The 21,545-nt window shown below is 40.5% G+C and overlaps 2 protein-coding genes across 2 annotated transcripts; both read left to right on the forward strand.

Annotated features, from left to right (window-relative positions):
* Window positions 1–1,426: 1,426 nt before the first annotated feature.
* gdi2 (GDP dissociation inhibitor 2) lies at window positions 1,427–13,384 on the forward strand. The gene is made up of 10 exons (XM_061070323.1): window positions 1,427–1,575; window positions 6,812–6,919; window positions 7,196–7,295; window positions 7,506–7,640; window positions 7,792–7,990; window positions 8,115–8,246; window positions 8,536–8,635; window positions 9,285–9,456; window positions 10,595–10,794; window positions 12,012–13,384. The coding sequence occupies exons 1-10, from the start codon at window positions 1,531–1,533 to the stop codon at window positions 12,162–12,164; spliced, it is 1,344 nt and encodes a 447-aa protein (XP_060926306.1). The 5' UTR covers window positions 1,427–1,530; the 3' UTR covers window positions 12,165–13,384.
* Window positions 13,385–14,529: 1,145 nt separating this feature from the next.
* On the forward strand, window positions 14,530–20,086 carry LOC133011871 (ankyrin repeat and SOCS box protein 13-like). Its single transcript, XM_061079793.1, has 6 exons — window positions 14,530–14,588; window positions 16,985–17,172; window positions 17,417–17,573; window positions 17,677–17,811; window positions 18,571–18,762; window positions 19,959–20,086. The coding sequence occupies exons 1-6, from the start codon at window positions 14,546–14,548 to the stop codon at window positions 20,084–20,086; spliced, it is 843 nt and encodes a 280-aa protein (XP_060935776.1). The 5' UTR covers window positions 14,530–14,545.
* Window positions 20,087–21,545: the final 1,459 nt, after the last annotated feature.

The raw sequence follows: 21,545 nt of genomic DNA on the forward strand, positions 1-21,545 counted from the left end.
CGAGCACTGACAGGCACTGACAAGTGAGGCCCTATTGAAATCGTAAGGATTATTCTGAGCGTAGTGAATGGGCTTTTTGAGGGCTTCAACGTGCTCAAAAATCTTTTAAAGTTTGCAGTAAATTAGAAAGTGGTGAAAATTTACGTAATCTTGAGTATTTGGAAATGGGCGTGGCAAAATGGCTCAACAGCGCCACCTGCAAAGCAGCCCCTAGGTTTCCACTTTACCGATCTCCACCAAAATCGGAACAAAGGTGTATCGTGACTAATCATACAAAAAGGAGCATTATGAAAAACGCAATAGGAAGCCCGCAATTTTGGATTTAGTGGCTATTTTGGCCATATTCCACATTTTTACTTTGAGGTACTTGTACCAGGTCTTACATCAGATCAACTTCAAATTGAGATGTGTGTCATCACAACAAGATGGAGATACAAAGTTATCCAAAGATCGATTCTTCGTCACATGGTGTGACCGTGGCGTGGCGTCAAAGTTTGATTACATGCCAATAAAACACGATGTTCTGTAACGCGGACATATGGACCATGAATCCTTTGATGCTGAGCCGTAAACAAACAAACTCCACTCCTGTAGTGACAGTGGTCAAAGATCATAGGAATCGTTATGTCTTGCAAAGGTCACGTCTCTCTTTCTCTCTCAGAATTGGGACATTTCCTCAAACCGTGTAAACATTAAGGTACAGCGAAGGTTCATCCTTCGCCAAAAGAGACGATGTTGTCATAACTCCACTGTGCATTGTCCTATCACCAGCAAACTTCTGTCTCATGATCAGAGTCCAAGCCTGAACAACTTTATGTGTCAATATTTCCTCAGCTATTATTTACTTTTGTCAGGCAAAACACTTGCAACGCTTCAAAATGCATGTGCTCGGGCCCACCCAGTGCTGCTTTGCAGTCCTAGAAATTTTAGAAATTGTAGTTTATAGTTGGTACTTTCCAGTTTGAAGTTGTTTTCTTATCGTTTCCATTCAGCAAGATGGAGCAAATGATAAAATTCTGTTAATATAATAGGATGAAATGAGAGCTAATTTCTGTTTGTTTTCTGTTGTTTTCTGTTTGAAGAGGTGGTGGCCGTTTACTTCTATTGGATTGGATTTGGATTGGATTACCATTGAAACTCCAGAAGTGTTTTGTTGACTCATACACTTCAGCCACCCCTCCATATGCAAAGTGGTGAGCGGCGAACCATCCCTTTAAGAGGAAGATATATTCCAAAAATTCAACTCCAACCTCGCAATTGAGATTTTGACTTTGTCAGATAAACCTCCCTCCTCTCATGTTTCCTTTAACCCAACACGCCTCCACAGGCAGCAACGGAACCCATGCGAGCCACGGGATTGGCCGTCGAGTTGTCAATCGATTACTCGCCCCGCCTCCCCGGAGTGATTGACAGCGGATACGCCCCGCCCCCCAAGGCGCCTGACGCTGAAGCCTCTTCTCGTCTCCACTCCCGCTGGTCTCCATTTTCTTTCCCCGCTACTGAGGAGCTAAGGAAAAAAGACTCGGAAAAATGAATGAAGAATACGACGTTATCGTGCTGGGCACCGGGCTCACGGTGAGACACCTTCTAATGTCGCGCTGCGCAGCGTCGACGCGCCTCACACGCTGTTAACCGGCGCAGTTAGCCCTTAGCAGCTAGCACTTTGACAGTTGAGCTCAGAGCTAACTGGGCCTAATCAGCGGGACTAGCGCTAAGTAGCTAGCCTAGCCGCCGAGCGACACCCAATGGAAACTGCGAGCGTAGTCGCTAATGCTAGCTGCAACGGGCTGTCTGCTATCTGCGCCTTGGGGAGTACACGACACCAGCGGTTGACTGAAACCCAAAAGAGTCCAAGCTCTGTATCTGTTGTTGTGCCCACTGAGTATCGTGTCGACCCCGGGGCAGTGAACACGGTTACTTATCCGATCGTTTAAATGTCGAACGCCACTTCCGGCAGCTTTTGTCAGACAAGAAAAGGTTACAAAGCGGATGAGAGGTCCGCTAACGTTAGCCGACCGAAAAGGATGCTAACCGATTAGCCTGTCAACGTGTCACGGCTCCATCGATAAATAAACATCGTCTGGGGAACGCGATTGTTGACTCTCTCTTCCTGGGTGTCATTAGCAAAGCTAGCTACGTTAGCTTCCCGACTGCCTGAAGCAACCTGAAGTTGAGCGCCTGTTCCTACGGAAGATTCAACAGGCTGAGGAGAACACAATCGTGTTTCCCCGCAGGCTGAATCAAGCTAACGGTTTATGGCCCCGAATATCATAAGCAAGAAGATATTATAGAATATCTGACCTACTACTTATCATAAACTGCTAGATGTATGTGATTCATTCAGCTTGCAGCTTGCAACCTACGCAATAGATTGTTAACATGTAAGCTGGACTTTGTTGTTTAATCGCAGTTGGACATCGAAAAAGCCAAATCTATTAAATCCCGTATATTATGAGGCGCCAGTGTATGAGCTAATCGCGCTAAAGTACGGGTTGTTTCCCCCGGAAATGAGCTGTGTTATTCTAAAGCTCTGCCTGACAGGCCTCCTGACTGTCAGGTCGACATGGCACAGGCACGTCGTGGAAATCCCGTGATGTCTTTACAACCGTTGCGAGCCAAAGAGCAGCTTCCTGTCAAATCCAAGTGACTAGCTTCCCCTGCCCCTCCTGGAATGCTCTTGAGAACCTCGGTGCACACTTGTGCTGCAAATATTGTCAGCAGCTCAACTCAGCCTCGATCAGTTTTTGCATCGGAATATTTCATTAGGACAGCTCATGTTGTCATAGTGTTTGGTTTCAAGCTCATAACAGCAGGAGCAGCCAAGCAGAAAGGAGGGTTGGTTAACATTTTGGTGGGTGGAGTGTTGGTGTAGCTCACATTTGGGTGTGGTTCTACCAAGACAGGAACCGAAAGTACACTAGAAGTACCCTGTTAAGCGTGAGCTACACCGACTGCAATTTGCAAAGCCACAGAGGCATCACAGTATCGTTCTGCATGGTTTTAAGTTCCCTTATGCTAAACAGACAGCTTCCTCCTGCATGTTTCTCACCAACACCGGTTAGTCCAGTAACTCAACAGGTTACATACAATCTCAATAGGTTTATAATTAAAATTCCAATCAGTGCTGTTCATCTTACTACATTCTTAGTTATATTATTCACTTAGTGGGAGTATCAACCTAATTAATTTCTTCTCTGTGTTTATTTGGAAAGAAACCTATGTATGCAATGCTGCAAGAAATTTCTTTGAGATTAGCTTCTTAAAATATATCTTTAAAAAAAAAATGTTTTCTATGTAAAAGTCAACCTCTACTATTTATAGTCTACTGCATTATCATCCTGTTACTGTATGTCTTGATAATCAACCTTTTGTTTGTAAAGTTTAAAGTGATAAGTGCAGCATTTCAATGCCTGAGGAGGCTGTAGGGTGATGAACATACAGAGACTAATGTGACAGTTGTGCATAAACCACTACAACACCAGTGGCTGATGTAAAATCAGGTGTTGCAGTAAACAAAAAATAATGATGGACAAATATTTGACTTCTACCAGAAAAACTCTAACTGTTTTAGTGTAATAACATTCTACCAAAGGTTGATTCAATGTAGCTGAAACTTTTACATACTAAGTTAGTTGATCTCCAGAGTGATTATTTTGACCCATTTTAATTAGTTTGATCTTATAAATAATTGACAGACAAGAAAAAAGTGACAGACTTTCTTTGGTTCCAGCATCTTCACCATGATGATTTGTTGCTCCTCTTCATCTAGCCTGACATTACATTTAATATTTCAGGATTTTGGACTGGTGGTCAGACAAGAAAAAATATTATTCTTTAAATATCATTTAAGGATTTTGGTTTTAAATTGTGTTTCCCACCTTTAACAACACAGCTGCAGATTACTTCACAATGCAACTAATGTGTGATACAGACCTTAAGTTAAATATACTGAGGTATGTAGAGTAGCATTGCTAATCCTTTCCCTAGAACCAGATTACAGCTGCTGCTTTGAGTCTGTCAACAGGAGGAAGTAGTGTTTAAGGAAAGGAAATTAATTAAATGTGGTCTCCCCTCCCACTGTAAAGAATGAGGAGCAGTGACTTCCGAAACAAGTCTTGTATCACTCACTTTATACGAAGCTACTGTTGCTGTAAACTACAGTACAGTACAGTCCAGAATCCTTTGAAGTCATTCCTATCTCATTTTAAAAAGCTTATCACATGTTTTGCCTGTAAAACTTTAATCGGCTGTGTAACATCAATGTAAAGAAGTGTAGTAAACTATAGTTTGCAGTGTAGTTTTGTACTGTATAGTAGGCCACAGTGTAGAACAAACATCCCAAAATATAAAAAATTTAAATGACAATTTAGAGGTGCAACAAATCCGATCAGAGATTCCGGAAACAGAGAATGTAAATATAATTTTTTTTGGCTTGATTAAACTAAGCCGATTTAATTGATTTTGCGTTAACTTCGTTTTTCCGTTACATACATTTGCTACATCATGCGGGGTCCTTTCTGGACAGGATTTACTGAGTTGTTTCTAAGAGTTGGCCATTGCTACAGTACCATTGTGACAAATCTATTTAAAATATCTGAAACTTTGGTCACTGACCTTATAAAGTCGCTGCTGGTGGCAACTGTAAGCTTCTGTCTGAGGGAGCACAACAAAAAGTAATTTAGTTAGTGGAAGAGTTCCGTTTTTTTCCTGCTCTGTAATAATGAAGTGTTGAACCATACTTGAGACACTTGCTTTCAGCAGTAAGCTGTTAAGGATTCTGACACTGAATTCACCATAATGAAATGGATGTTGAATGTTTTGGGGCCTTTTAATTAACTTCAATTTATGCATCCTATCAGACCACAGTCTGTGGTCAAGGTGACATCACTCATTTAAACATATGATGCATTGTTTTTGTCGTGGCAAACAAGTTATTACACGGACCACCAGAGTTTATGGCTGTCAGTCAGTAGTGAAAGTCTCATGATGCACATAGTGTTTTCTTGCATCTACAACACCACGGCTGTAATCGTATTAAAGCCCACGGCCTTTGGGAATTCCAGGCTCTAGCAAACATGCCCATTGTTCGTCATCATTACCAAGCCCCTGAAAGTTCAACTACAATTTCAAATAACTGTGATCACCCTCACAGCTCCACAGAAGCATGTCGGTCATTATGTGGGCATTGGGTGTGTCAGAACTGAATTCCTAGTTCTGGCTATGTCTGGTTACACTGACTCAGAAATGGTGTTTTGTTTGGTCTCTTGTCACCACTAGTGTTTAGTTTTGAGATGTTTGAGGAGGCCAGCATTCCTTTGTTTCGGTTAATGCAATCTAACATGAGGGAAAGACGCAGGATTTATTGTTGTACATGAATTTACATGAGATCATGTGTAGTCCATTCATCACTTTGTGTTTGTGTTGCAGTGGCGCTAATCCAATAATCTGGTGTTAAGGTATAAATCAAAACCTATGATACAGCTGTCTGCAGTGGGGCTGTTAATAATTCCTTGTGTTGGGTACAATTCCAATTTTTTTTGTGGCTCTGGTGGCCAAGAACAGACCTGTGTGTCTGGTTTAACAAAAACAAGAACTGAAAGAAGCTGCCACAAATGACACAGTTTGGTGATGTTAGTGTATCCTTATTGCAAGTGATCATTTATTTACGTAAACCTAAACACATCTAGATCTAAATACCAGGCCATTTTCATCTTTTGATCTTGAACCAATTGTCTTCCGTGTACAGCAAAATTCCAAAATTCATCAGACAGACTGTATGTTAAGCTTGTGTTTGTATTGTAATGACTGAAATAGCTTTTCGTTGGTGGTGGTGATGGCGCTCATGATTCTACTCACAGTTGTTGTTAGCTAGAAAAGTTTGTGATCCAAATGAACACATCACTTACCGTATCGAGTTGGTCTGTGTTTATAATGTCTGTCGCTTCATCAAAGGCCAGTCTTTGAAACAGAAAATTGGATTTGTAATATGTCATGCATCTTACCTTCATCTATCAGGATACCCTATCAATATCCGAAGTGTTATGAGGAAGTCCAGTTCAGTGATTCTAGCGTTGTCTGCAGTGGCCTGGCCTTACACTTATCCTAAATTATTTATTTAAGACTAAGAGACAAAAGAGATAGCTTTGTTGTTGCCACTTCTGTAATATTTGACTGTACAATTCATCACAGCTAACAGAGAACCAGTGTTAAAAGGAACCAAAATGAAATGAAATGACTACATAGATACAAGCCACAATTCTTTCAATAAGCCATTGTAAAATGCCCCCCTGCAACAACTTAACTAGACATGGAGTATCTCTAATTACTGCTATATGTCAACCAGAATTGATTCAGTGATTATCCACACGCTATTTATTATGTCAGATTTATCACCCAACTGGGTTGCTTACCAAAACAACTATTAGGATTTAGGACTGTCTGCAGCGTACTTTACACAAGAGGTTTTCCTTCTGATTTTTTCTGATCCAACTGGGCCGGCCCAAATCTTTTCAACCTCTGTTTTTAAAATAATCACAGCTGACTGATATGTATGTAACAGTGACAGTTTACAATCCTTTTTAAAGCACTATCTAAATAAAAAGAGAGTTCATATTTGACTGGCTTATTGTAATAACTGATGAAAAAGCACCCATTTGCAGTATTATAGATTATTTAGGATGTGATACATTGAAATGCATCGATGAATCCTTTTGTATTCAAATCCTTGACAGCGGAATCATAATCGAATCGTGGGTGCAGGATAGGTCAAATTCATCACTGTCTTATTTCTGTCTTTTGTTTCTCTCAACAGGAATGCATTTTATCAGGCATCATGTCTGTGAAGGGGAAGAAGGTCCTGCACATGGACCGCAACTCCTACTATGGAGCTGAGAGCGCGTCCATCACACCACTTGAAGATGTGAGCTCATTTTTGACTTTGTAAACATCTATATGTAAACTTTGGATTTAAGGACGACCTGTGGCTTTTCAACATGTTGGATTACACCCTAACCAACCTTGCTTTGAAATACAATAGATTCACCATTACCTGCAGTTTAGATTAATGCTTTTATGAAATGGTATTCCTTGAAAATAGGGCTGAAGTAGGCTTTAATGGTTACCTTGCCTTACGGACATTTGTGGACATTCTTGGCTATAGCTTGTTAATAAAGTCTGGTTCTTTGTCTCCCTACAGCTCTACAAGCGCTTCAACCTTCCTGGTAGCCCTCCTGATTCAATGGGAAAAACTCGGGAATGGAATGTGGACCTCATCCCTAAATTCCTAATGGCCAATGGTACACTTGGATCACTCACCTTTTTTTATTGCATACATAGCTCACGAAAAGGGTCAAAATGCAAATGTCTGTTTTAAAGGTTCAGTGTGTAGGATTAAGTGACATCTAGTGGTAAAAGAGAAAATGTCAATGAAGGGTAAAATGTCAAAAAGGATATTCATATCTGGTAAATATTTCACGAATGATGATTTTTGTGTCTCCTGCTCTCAGGTCAGTTGGTCCGCATGCTGCTGATCACACAGGTGACTCGCTACCTGGAATTCAAAGTGATTGAGGGCAGCTACGTGTACAACGGGACAAAAATCTATAAGGTCCCCTCTACTGAGACTGAGGCTCTGTCATCTAGTAAGTTATTGGAGAACATAGTGAAAAATTATCATAAGGAAACATGTTGACCGTTCCACTGGTTTTATAATTTTAGTTTTCCTGGTTGAATGAAGCATTGCTTTTTAGGGGGCTTTATCTTCTCTAAGTCATCTCCCTTTGTCTTGGAAAGGTCTAATGGGTTTGTTTGAGAAACGTCGCTTCAGAAAATTCCTGATGTACATCGCCGCCTTTGACGAGAAGGACCCCAAAACCATGGACGGCATGGACCCCGACAAGTCAACTATGAGGGACATTTACAAAAAGTTTGGCCTTGGCCAGGAAGTGATTGACTTCACTGGCCACTCCCTCGCCCTCTACCGCACAGATGAGTCAGTGTTCTTATTAAAATACACTATAATACTCTAATGCATGTGATTTTTATGCCATGTGTCCCAACCTTATGAATCATACAATTTCAATAGTTTAAAATGGTCTCCATCTCTCTGCTCTCAGATACCTGGACCAACCTTGCCTGAGCTCAATACACAGGATAAAGCTTTACAGTGAGTCTCTGGCCAGATATGGCAAGAGCCCATACCTCTACCCACTGTATGGTCTGGGAGAACTGCCACAAGGCTTTGCCAGGTAGGGGTCATCTGTTTGACTGTATGAAAAATGTGTTAATGTGATATGTAACAACACAACCTCCTGCATTGTTGTTAATTTCTAACTATAACTTGAAATCTTGTTCTTAAAATGCATTTAACAAAAAATGAAAAAACCTCTTTACAACCAGCAAGTTTCAGTAATGATGTGTTTGTAGTCTTGTGATGTTAGTAATAGCAGATTAGGTTCATATAGCTCCCCGCTATTCATTCAGGATGTATCTTTTGATAACTAAACGCAACATTGCCACATTGTGTTTCTGTTCCAGGTTGAGTGCCATCTATGGAGGCACGTATATGTTGAACAAGCCCATTGAAGAGATTGTGGTGGAAGATGGGAAGGTGGTGGGAGTCAAGTCTGAGGGAGAGGTGAGCATTTAGAAGATATGTGTTTAAAGCCTTTCATTTGAGTGGACTGTAAATTCTATAGAGGCCTTTCTATTTCCAGATGAAGATCACTTTACACTATCAAGACTCCCTCATACATAAAGTCAATCAAAGCACAAAGAGCTGTTCATCTGTTTATTCAAAGTTCAGTGAAGCCTAATTCGCTACACAGAACCGGGGAATCAGATTGGTCGTGAATGCACAGTTGTTGTAATTCAAGGTATTCATATTGGTTGAATATCGCGTGCACAAATCGAAATCAAATACAACACTGCTCTTCCTTTGGCAGGGCTCCAGACTAACCAAATATTTCACTGTGGCTCTTGGCACCGCAATGACACACCTATCATACCTTTTTATTGACAGTTCCCATATACATTGGTCATTTCTTAACTAGAGCTGTAAACTGCAAAGAAAACTCTAACTTGGTGCATTATTTAAAATGTCATGGTGGGCCTGTCATGATAAGAATTTATTGTGATAAATGATAACATTGTGATATACTGCTAATACTATAGCATAATCATGTAGTACTGTAAAGGTAATACATGTCTACCCAGTCGTTCCACCACTTCTCCAGCAGTTAAACCTGTTCTTTGTCCTCTGAGCTTTGACTGTGTGTCCTCCACAGATCGCCAGGTGCAAACAGCTGATCTGCGACCCCAGTTACCTCATCGATCGCACCAAGAAAGTGGGTCAGGTGATCAGAGCCATCTGCATTTTGAATCACACCATCGCCAACACCGGCAACATCAACTCCTGCCAGATCATTATCCCCCAGAATCAGGTCAACAGGAAGCACGGTGAGCTCACACAGGAAGTTAATACACTTAATCTAACTACAAAGTCTGTCTGAATTTTATTTTTCTCCACAACCGCTCAGCAGATTGACCTTAAACTTGGTGAGTGTATTGCAACAGAAGGAAGTGCAGACAAAGTTTCGGATGTGCAGCTCTTGAGAATGCCTCAAACATGGTTTTTCACATGTTAAGTTGTTATGAAGAAAATGGTGGAAGTTAATTATTAACACACATGTAGTGTTGAATGTATTAACATGAACCTATTAAAACCCAAGTGGCAAGTGTGGTTTGAAAACGAAAACCTTAAAAAGTTTTCTGAAGAGCTGACAGAAATCCCAACATTTACAAAAACTTAATTCCTTAGCCTCTGAGGCAGATGGAGACAAAAAATAAACATTTGGCTTTGTAAATCATTGCCATTTCCCCACACGTTGTTAAAACTTGAAAAAAAAAATGCATCTAGGAGACTCACCGAGACTCGGCCTTTGTCAATGGGTAAGCAAGAAAATAATCTGGATCTGAATCTTAATTTTTCAGAAGTTGCACTGATGTGCCTAACTTTTTCATTTAGATGCACCCAAAATATATCACATCCCCTTTTGGCAGTGCAGTTATACACATATTATACCTTTTCTGGCAGTTCCCATATGCATAGGTAATTTCTTTACTAGATCTAGGTTCGATTCCATTTGATTTGTTCGAATATTGATTTGGTTAAGGCATATTTCAGTTTAAAATACCATTTTTGCCTTGATATGAACGAAATTCTCAGAGCAAAGGAACCTAACTGGGTGCATTCCTGAATCCACAAATCACTTGAGGAGTCTCAGGGGTAAACAGTGTTGCAGCCAAGTCGACCCCTTCATCAGACCTATTAAAACAGAAAAATGACATAACATGCCTCAATGCTGCTCGTGTGATGTCATCCAAGTGTCCGCAAGCCCCACTGGTGAACAAAATTACATCCAGTCTTACCACTTATTTGTTATAGCCATGGAAATACACATATATGTGGCAGCTGCTTATATTTGCCACTCATATTGTTGTTCTGTTCATTTAAAATGTGGAATCTCTTGAATACGTGTTAAACTTCTCCGTAGTCAAACCAGCAAATATTTACTGTAGCTTTTCCTTTTTCCAGACATCTACGTTTGTATGGTCTCCTTTGCTCACAACGTGGCAGCAGCCGGTAAATATATCGCCATCATCAGCACTACAGTGGAGACAGCCGACCCCGAGAAAGAGATCAAGCCGGCCCTGGACCTACTGGAGCCCATCGAGCAGAAGTTCGTCAGCGTCAGTGACCAGTATGCACCAACTGACTTGGGCTCTGAAAGCCAGGTATGATAAGAGGGCTAACATGAAGCATGAAGCACCACACTGCAACTGTTGCATGTTTTATCCCATTCAACACAAACCAGGACATATAATGCCAGGGAATATAATAAGTGGGTCTGGCCATGCTTCTGAAACCACTTTGTTTCTGGAGCAGACCTTAAAAACCAAATTTTCATAAAACTACAATTATGTTTATCAGGTAATGAAGTAGGTGTTTGGTTTCATAGAGAAATATTACTACTTCAGGTATAGTATATGTTAGAAATCCAAGTGATCTGCTCTTTCAAGGTTTGTGTGTGCTGGGGGGATATGTCATCCCCTGATGGTTCTTGTTTGAGATGGGTGATACAACACAGCTAATGGTGAATGTCATATATTGTGTACTTTGAGCTAGAACGTGCTATTGTGAGAATGAATAATGTCAGAACGTAAAATGACTGCAAACTTCCCTTAAAGTATAAATATACTGTTTAGGATTTTTATCTATTTATCAGCAGTGGAATGGGCTCATTGAAAACTGCAAATCTATTCTTTATTTATAGTATATAATAGTAATATTTGTACAAAGAAACATTTAGGGCTGTCAAACAGTAACTATATCATGCCATTCATGGCTAAGTACTAAGATACACACACACACACAGGAGATCATCTTGTAGTAGAAATCTCACCTAAGCTATAACACAGTTAACCACTCAGTATCTCTCTCAATGCAGATCCCATCTTTCAATCAAAAAAAGAAAGAAAAAAGCTTTGCTGGATAGCTCTGACTCTCAGTGTTGGTGCATCAATATTTGAATCACTATAATCTAGATCTTTTAGAGCATTCAAAGCAACTTGTCCGGTGATTCGGTTAAACTGTAACTTGAGCTAACGTTAGCACATCATTCAAGCGGATGCTGAGAGCTTTTAATTTAGATAAAATCTGATAATGTCAGCTATAATTGTCAGTGTCTAACTGCAGTTAGATTTTAAAATCATGTTTTTAAAACTAACAGTGTCTTTGAATGTGGCCATCGGGATAAAAAGTTATCCCAGTAACAAATCTTCTCTCACTAAATGTGAACAACTGTAAATTGATCTTGTTTCTTGGCTCTGTGCCAGAAATCACAAATACACAAACTTGTGTGTTCTGTTTCCTTCCTAATCGTTTGAATCCCTTGAATCTTCCCAGTGCATATCAACATTTAATCTTTTTTTTTTTTTTGTGCTTCTTCTAGATTTTCATCTCCCGTTCATATGATGCCACAACTCACTTTGAGACCACCTGTGATGACATCAAGGACATCTATCGGAGGATGACCGGCTCAGAATTTGACTTTGCCGAGATGGAGCGCAGGAAGCAGGACATCTTCGGGGATGCCGCAGAGTAGAGGCGAGGCGTCTGCAACACATCTGATTATCAAAGACAACGCTGCCGACAACGCAAATCTTACAAAACATAGAAAACTTACTCTTAAATGTACACATCCATGGGCTGGCTGATTATCAAAGTACATGGTTTGCCCATTGAGGAAACTCATGATATATAGAGAGATATGATATAGTATTGTTGGATAGGGTTCAGGAGATATGCTTTGTCAAATCACATTAAGATGGAGGTTTTAACTCAACACTTGCATTTCTACTGCTTCGTCACGTCAATGGATAGTCCAAAGATGCCAAATAAAAAAATCGTTCATAATCCGTAGTATCAAAGTGGGTGTGTCTGTTGAGGACAATATAATTTTTTCTGTTATTTTATAAAAAGGTGTTTGGAAGATTTATAAAATCTGCACATAAGTTATTTTTTTCCCTGCAGGCATTTTTCCTTAAGGTGTGAGAAAAGTGGCTTTCTTCTGTGCGTCTAAATAAAATCTTGTGGTGTGACGTGACCCATCAACGGCAGCCATCGTTAATAGTCAGATTGTCACTGTGATATCAAATGGTTCAGGGGTGTGTGGGCTTGCTATTGTATGGTGTCTCTAACCCCCCCTCCCCCCACACAATGTAGTCTAATCTCAAGCAGAGTAAAACCGTAAACCAAGCCACAAGGTGATGTCGTCCAGCATAAACTACCTGAACCTGCTTTCAACAGTCAGTTAATATAACGCATAAGTGGAGATGTATTAGTTCTTGTGTTATGCAAAAAAAGATGGAATCCCGGAGCATTAACAGCAGATTAAATGGAATTGTAACTGTAATTTGCTTAAGAAGGACCAAATGTGTACTGCAGCAGTATTGAACTGATGAGAGCCCTGTGACATCTTGTCATCCTGTTTGAAATAAAAACATCTTGGGCTCAAATGATTTCTGTACTGCAAAGTAAAAAAAAAAAAAACTTTGTCAAAAATCAATACTGTGTTTGACTTGTTCTTTATTTTAAGATTCAAGATTCAAGATTTTTATTATCAAATGCACAACAATAACATTAAGCTGTCGCTGGCAATGAAAAGCTTGAGTCACGTGCTCTCTTCTGGCAATGCTCAATAATTACAACCAAAAATAAAATAGAAATAGTATAAAATAGAATATCAAAAATGTAAAATAGAAAATAAAATGTATTTCATCATTCCGTGTGAATGTGTGAAAATAAAATTTGCTTTCTGTTGTAGCTGTGGTGTTTATTCTTAATAGTTTAAGATTTGTTATTACTGGGATATCGCAGCACCCCAACAGAACAGTTAAAGCTCTTCGCCACCGTCACATAATCCTTCAAGAAATGGTTCTAGATACAACTCAAAGTAGACGACAGCACTCAATTGAAATAAATAATTTGTGTGATATATATAGAATGGAAATTATATAAATATGAGATAAGATATATCTTATATGTGATCATGTCTGTCTCTTAAATACCATGAGAATATTGGAGTAGCAGCATTTGACACCACTACCTGTAAACTACAACTCCAACAATTCTAGACTTCCTCTGTATACTTGCAACCGCCTCCCTGGGTAGCGCCCCCTGCTGACGTGTTCTGTATTGAACAGTTAACATGGAGGTGACGGCTGCGCGCCGACATGTCAGCCAGGTAGCATGCTGACATTGATTCCATCAGAATAGCCATATCTCAGGGTAACATTGATCCAATGCCGATACTTCATCAATTCTGCTGGTTTTCTTACAGGAACCAGTAAAGTATTTCAATATTACAACATAGGGGTGAGGCATACATATTTAACCAGTCTGCTATACACACATAGTACCGGAGCCCTCTACTGGCCCTGACGAGCAATAGCACACAACTGTCACTTCAGTACAAGAACCATCACTTTGGTTCAGGTTGAATTTGTAATGATCAGTGTTGGAAATTCTTTGTTTCTTGTATGTTGCACTAATTTAAATATGATCAATTTATTAAAACGAGCTACGGAGAAGTCAGCTGCATTGCCCCATTTCAAAATCTTCAGATTAAACTTCAATTGAAATCTGGTGAGCAGATGGGCTCACCTGTGCAGCCGTGCATGGCATTGTTGTAGACCTGGGCTCGTGTGTGGAAGTGGACAGCCACCATGACCCTGATTAAATTATCAAGTATAACTATTATGATATAAAACCCTGTAACAGCATTATGTATCCAGATGAAGAATAAAAACCGGTTGCGTTCTCCACAGAGGGTGGGGTTGCCTGTTTGGTATTAGAAACCTACAAATCCCAGGGTGCACTTCGGCTGCCAGATGTGTCACGTGACTGACGCCCGGCGCATATAAGCGCCACTCGGGCTGTTTACAAACATCTCGCTGTTGCTGAGTTGACAGGAGAAGCAGGAGGATGGAGATCGAAAACACTCAGCCCGATTTCTTCGGAGACATCGGTGAGTATGTGAATCAAAACAACATGGATGCTGAGACTTCTTGTTTCTGTGACCCGGTTTGACCAGCGGGTAAGCGAACACGTCCTCTGCAGTCCGCGCTGTGTCCTCATCACCGGTGACGCTTTATATTAATATTAATAACATATAGAAAATCATAAACACCTACACGTGCGTCAGTAAATATACAATTATACGAAGACTCCTTCCCTTATCCAGCAACTCCTAAATAATATTCTGTTACATTGGCCCAAATGCCACAAAAATGCGATTTAGGATTATGGGTAGTTGCTTCCGTGGCGTTGGTTTGTTGGCTGACCGAACCACTATGACAGCTTATCTTACACTGTTGGCTCATACAGATCTGATAATGAGGCAGTGAGAGGCTCATCTCATCTGACTTGCTGGTTCTAAATGTTACACCCTTTTGCCGCTGGCTGAGGAAACAGGCAGACAGACAGCACAACAACACATTGAGACCATGTGGGTTTGCTGTCCTCAGTGTCTCTGAGCTGTCATCAGACTCATTCACTACACAGAGAAAACTGACTTCATTTTGAATGAATCCAAACACACTGTATCTACTGAGGAGGTTTCATGCTTGTTGTGTGAGATCAAACTCTGCAAATGGTGAATAAGAAGTATTTCATCTGTCATCACTGTTGAGTGGAAAGGAGAAAACTGAAATAACAGACTGATAAATGTGGCTGGTAAAATTTAGTCTTTTTCAAGGAGCACGCGTAGGAATTTTGACTTCGAACCTGAGTGTTTTTGTGATCTACCCTGAAAAGACAGAGACTGATCATGAACACTGTTGTTTATGGTGTTTCAGTTATTCTCCATGATATTAGTTCCACTTTGTCTCCATCAGCTTTGAATGAGATCCTGGAATGAAGACAAAAGAAAAGACTCGATTTATTCTTTATTTAAACTTTCAGCTTCTTCACACATTTTATTTTTATTGGTTTATACATAAGAGATTTAAATGTGTATACACATATAAGACACAAAAGCTTTGTAAACTGTCCAGGTTTCAGATCTAAAATAAGACCAAACATCCCATAACACTGACCAAAGTAGTTGATCTGTTGGACATGTTGGACGCTCTGAGTTTATTGATAATTTCATCAGTAAATTAATAATGTTCAATGACGCTTGTTCAGTGAATTCATGGACACACAATCAGTTTCTTTTACCTCCATCACATGTGGAAAAGAAAAGAACAAATAATCAGCTTATTGATGAATCAGGATCAGGATCAATACAGGTTCTAAAACATCACAGAACCTTATTTCTACTTTAGAAATTGTTTATTGTGAATTAGAAAACAACAGCAACATTAGTTCTTTCAAACACATTCATGTCAGTGTAATTATAGATTTGTCTTTACAAAGTGAGAACTAAATATGTGCGATAAAGGAAGCTCAGTGTTTATTTAACAGCTGATCTCTGTGCGGAGCAGAAACATCACCAGGACGAACTTTGAGCAACAAACATGGAGACAAAAGAAGTTAAAGATTTAAACACTCAAACACTTCAGGTCATTGTCTTTCCTCTTCAGCTCAGTGATCTCCTGCTCCATTATCTCCTGAAACTCTCTGACTCGACTCACTTCAGTTTCCTGCTGGGATCTGATCTGCTGCTTCACTTCAGAGCTTCTTTTCTCCACCGTTTCGACCGCCTTAGTGAAGATCTCCTTACCTCACTTCACTATGTTATCAGCATAGACGACCTCCTCATCCTTTGAAAGGATCTTCACATCTTTCTCTAGGGCCTGGAGTCTCTGCTGGATTTTTTTTTTCCAGAGCCAGAGCCCTCTCCGCCTTTTTGTCTTTTCAGCTGCAGCTTTATGTTCATCCACAGCGCAGCGATAACAGATACACTGCTGATGAGTGTGGCAGAAAATATGCTTCACCTCATTGTGACGAGAGCAGATGTTCTCCTGGAGCTTCTCGAATGGCTCCACCATATTTTGCTTCTTAAATCGAGGTGATTGAAAAATAGTTTGGAGGTGTTTTTCACAATGAGAGGCCGAACAACAAGCTTTACAGTTTTTTTTAGTGCAGAAATCACAGGCCACATCTTCAGGTCCAACGGAGTGATCAGCAGTAGCAGCTACTTAACGGTTTCTCAGCTCCTCCAGTAGATCAGCTATATATGTATTTGTGTTGTCCCAGCATAGTTCTCATATATAAATATACGTATTTGTGTTCCTACCATAGTAATCATATATGAATATACATATTTGTTTTATCCTAGCATTGTATATGAATATGTACTTGTGTTGTACTAGCATTGTATCATATATAGATATATGTATTTGTGTTTTCCTAGCATTGTATCGTATATGAATATATGTACTGTACTTAAATATGTACTATATATGTGCTGTGCTGCAGGCTGCTGGTCGGAGAGGACCGAGGTGCACAAGGCGGCCTCTGAGGGTCAGGTGTCCGAGCTGCAGCGCCTCATCCAGAGCGGAGCCTCGGTCAACATTGTGGCAGTGGACTCTGTCACGCCGCTGCACGAGGCCTGTCTGTGGGGACACACCCAGTGTGTACGGCTGCTGCTGGACGCTGGAGCGCAGGTACAAGCAGAGTGACGGACAGATTCCAGATCAGGGGTTTTTGTTGGGAACAAAATTGTCTGTGTGTCTAGTTCATCTGTAGAGTTTATCTCAAACAAATAAAGCAACAGGGGAAAGATGTAGAAATTATTTTTACAGGGTTATTTGACAATATAGTGATCTGAGAAGATGAAATGTGAATTTCTGGAAGTAGGTTGCAGTACTTCTATTCTTCTATATGTAAATCGTATGCCCCTGTGATCAGGTGGATGCGAGGAATTCAGACGGCGGCACCCCTCTGTGTGACGCCAGTTCAGCTGGAAGTTTGGACTGCGTCAGTCTGTTGCTGGAGCGTGGTGCCATGGCCAACCCCACTCTCACCTCGCACACGGCCTCCCCTCTCAACGAGGCCTGCGTGGCAGGTGAGTGGGCCTCAGCTCGCTTCACATGCCTTTTTAGTTTCTGTGGAATCAAGTTAATGTTGATGAGACAACCATGGCTTACACACTGTTGTCCGTATCTCAGGTAACTCAGACTGTGTGAAGCTCCTGATTTCTGCGGGTGCTTGTCTGGAGTCGTACGACCTTTACCTCGGGACCCCGCTGCATGTGGCTTGTGTTAACAAACACACAGACTGTGTTAAACTGCTGCTTAATGCAGGTGAGTCTCTCCCCCTTTTTGTCTTCACTCAGCCTGACCGGTCGGGGCAGATGAATCTGGTTCTTCTAGAGGTTCCCTCCAGTGAAAAGAAAGTGAATTGAAGTGCTGAGCAGGACCAGCCACTGCATGAAGTTAAATTTGTCTCTTCCTTATATGTTTACTTCACTCAGACGTTTTAGCTCACACTTTTAAATCCAGTATGATGGTAGATGGGTGTTTTGATTGCGCTTGTAACTTAAGGACAAGTTACCTGACCTGTAATAAAATACCATGCTACCTCATCTGACTCTGTGGGACCAGGCACCATGTTAACATGTGGCTATACTGAGTACTTTGAAGTGATGGAGCATTTCATCGTGCCGACATTTTGAGATGATTTGGCATCGGGTGATGACTCATAAGAAAATGTCTGCATTTAAGTCAGTTTTGAACAGTTTAACTGATTACTTGTAGAAACTTTTTGATGTGAATTAATAAACAGAGTCCAGATCTACTGAAGCAGAGACAAAGTACATTTTATATTATTGTTAAAGTGACATATACATTAGTGTCATATAGATATTCTGCTAAATTTAGCAATTTCCTTCTCGTTTGTTAACAATTAAGCCATATTTGTGAGTATTCTGCAGGAACCAACGGGCGAGACTCATATATTGATGGTTTAAAACTTGACATGAGATTCGGACACAATCTGAAAAATGTAAATAAAATACCAGCCTCATCCTCCTCCACCTGATATTAATGCTCCTTTCTGTTAAGGTGCTAAAGTGAATGTTACCAGGCTGCACATAACTCCACTGCACGAAGCTGCTAAAAACAGGCGGGTGGAGATGATACAGACTCTGGTGGAGTTCGGGGCCAACATCTACGCCAGAGACCAGAACGACAGGAAACCAGTGTACTACACCACACCAGGCTCTCCCTCTGCAGCCTACTTAAAGTTTTATGAGAGTAGGTCATTCACAATAATCACTAATGCATGTAAAACACACAGTACCTTGTTTTGATCAGCCAGGCTGTGTTAACTGTCTTTAAACCAGTACAGCAGTGCAGGGTGTCACCAGCAGGTGGCAAGCAAGTATCATTTTTCACTTCCAGGAAACTTCAGCTAGAGACACCTGTTGTTTACCATGATGCTCATACATACCGTTGGTGACATATAGGTTGGACACTGTGACTGATGCATATGAGAGGGTGATGAATTACACACTTCCTAGTAACCAAACCAAAGTGGAGCACAGACTTTAAATAGAAGCAAACAAGGCTGGAAAGGTTGAAAATGCTTCAAAAATCTCACATTTATTTGTAAAAGAATACGTTAATTCCATACTTCTACAGCATATATCCTTTTTTTTACTGTGTAATGATACACAACATTCTTTGTGATGAATAATATTCTGCCACAATATAATCCATTAGTACTGTAATAATATTTTGACCATCTGCTGATGTAAGATGTGATTCCCGTGGCTCTTCTTTTCTTTGCTCTTCTCTTCTCTTCTCCTGTCTTCTCTTCAGCTACATCCATACTACTGCGTTTTTGTTTGAAAGTTGTGTTTTCAAACCACAACGATCTCTTTCCACACAAGTATTTTGGCTCCGTATCCGTTATATTCCCCTTCCATACCTGAAATTGAATATTATGTGACCACTCGTGTACACCAGGCATGCATGTGCCAGTGTAAACGGGAAGCATTTGGTTGTTAGTCGCAGAAAGTGCTATACTACAAAAGAGAAGTTGTGTCATTGTAAAATACAAAATTTAACTGCACAACAGCTGTTAGCAAAGACAACAGGGTCATTAACACTTGTAGTTGATCATCCAGACTTCAGTGCTCTACACTGGCAGCTGAGGCTGATGCCGCTTCTTTTCTATGAAAGGGTTTCATGAGGAATCAGCAAAGGCTACATCATAATCGAAAAGACCCAGTTAGCAAGCAATCATGTCTACGGCAACGTTTCCAAACATCTCCATTTCTGCACGTCCAGACTAAAATGCTGCCCATGGAGTTTTAAAAGCAAAACTCGACGATCAGCATTTCCAAACTTGTCTGTTTTTGCTAGAACAAGACTCCAGAGTAGTGTGCATAGCAGGCATTGTCGATATAGCCTAACTCAACATCTGATGCTTTGTTTTCTGTCTGCAGCCAATCCCATGAGTCTGCAGGAGCTCTGCAGGTTGGCGGTGAGGAAGACGCTCGGCACCAAAGTTCTGAAGGTCGTGGATCAGCTGGACATACCGAAGCTCCTGATCAGCTACCTCTGCTATCAGTGAGAGCCACTGTGAGGAAGAGCTAGATTCAAAATTATTTTGAGCTTGGAATTTCACAGAGCTGCTGCAACATTCTCACCAATAGTTTAGTGTCAATCCCAGTGTTGTCACTGGATCTCTTCTCAAAACTTGAATCAAAATTTTACAGACTGCAGTCGAGACAGAGGAAAGTATCTCAGCTTTTGTGATGGAAATTCAGTTCATGTGCTGTATTTGCCCATTTAAATATGCAGTTCCACTGCAGCTAATGTCAAGACATCTGGCAATTGCTGCTTATCATAGTTCTGCAGCAAGCTTCACAAACCTAAAGAATGAAATCCAGTGAAGGCTACTTCGGCCTACAGTTAGAGGCTTAACAAAAAGATCATATAATCATATAATCTTTTAATATATAAAGATATTAAAGGTTCTTAAAAGTTTGGGAGCAACTGCAGTAACATATATTTGAGGATAACTGATGTGGCATGTTGGACATCCAAGAACATCCTGACAAAAATACTAGCATGTGATAATGTGTTCTGTGACACTGACACACAGGAGCACAAGGTACTCCTCTACACATCTGTACACATGGAGAAGTAGAAGAAGGTTTGTGCCACATACGACTATGTATTCCTACATAGTGACTATCGAGAGAGGCAGAAATAGTGTTGGACCGTGCCGACATTTGTAGGACTGGGTTCTGGGTTCTGATTGGCTGCATTAACAGAAAGAGCACAGACTGAACGGAAGTGGTGTGTCATACAAAAAACACAGGTCACAATAAACTATATAAACACTATGATCACAGTCACACCATTTCCTGATCTGTTTATTGGAAGTCAGCGCTTTATAGTGTGTAGACAAACTAGTTAAATATGGACATTTATAGTGACCTTACAACAGGAAATTACTCCTCATCAGCAGCTTCTCTTTATTGATCTCTTACCACTGCTCCTTTGTTTCCTTTACTGCCTGGGTAAAGGAAAAAAAGGGTATTGTTTTCAATAGAGCTGCCAACATGTAATATTATTTAAATATTTCAGCTATTAAAGTCTTAAATAGCATTTATTAATGTTTGACATTTGTATAAATGGAAACAGAAAGAATAGAACAAGACAAAAAGAAGCATCTAATTTTAGAGATGACCGTAGATGGGCATGAATTTAACTAGATAACAAGTGACAGAGCTCAGGGAGAGGAATCAGAAGAGACTAACGGAGACAGAGGATTAAAGATGGGGAAGGTGACGAATTGTTGAACTCAAAACCAAAACAAATACACCCCTTTCTTCAGTGCTCCTTCAGAAGCTCCACCTCCCACACTCGTGCACTCGCATTGCCAAGATGCACCACTGATCTCAAGTCATTGCATCTCCAGTGTCTCATACTCTCATCCTTTGATAATAGAAGGCGGAGGAACAATCACATTATCTGGTTTGGGATGTGATCACAAAAAGCCAACAGGAAGAGTGTTGTGGTAT

Source organism: Limanda limanda, chromosome 1 (genome assembly GCF_963576545.1).
Source record: "Limanda limanda chromosome 1, fLimLim1.1, whole genome shotgun sequence".
Lineage (NCBI taxonomy): Eukaryota > Metazoa > Chordata > Actinopteri > Pleuronectiformes > Pleuronectidae > Limanda > Limanda limanda.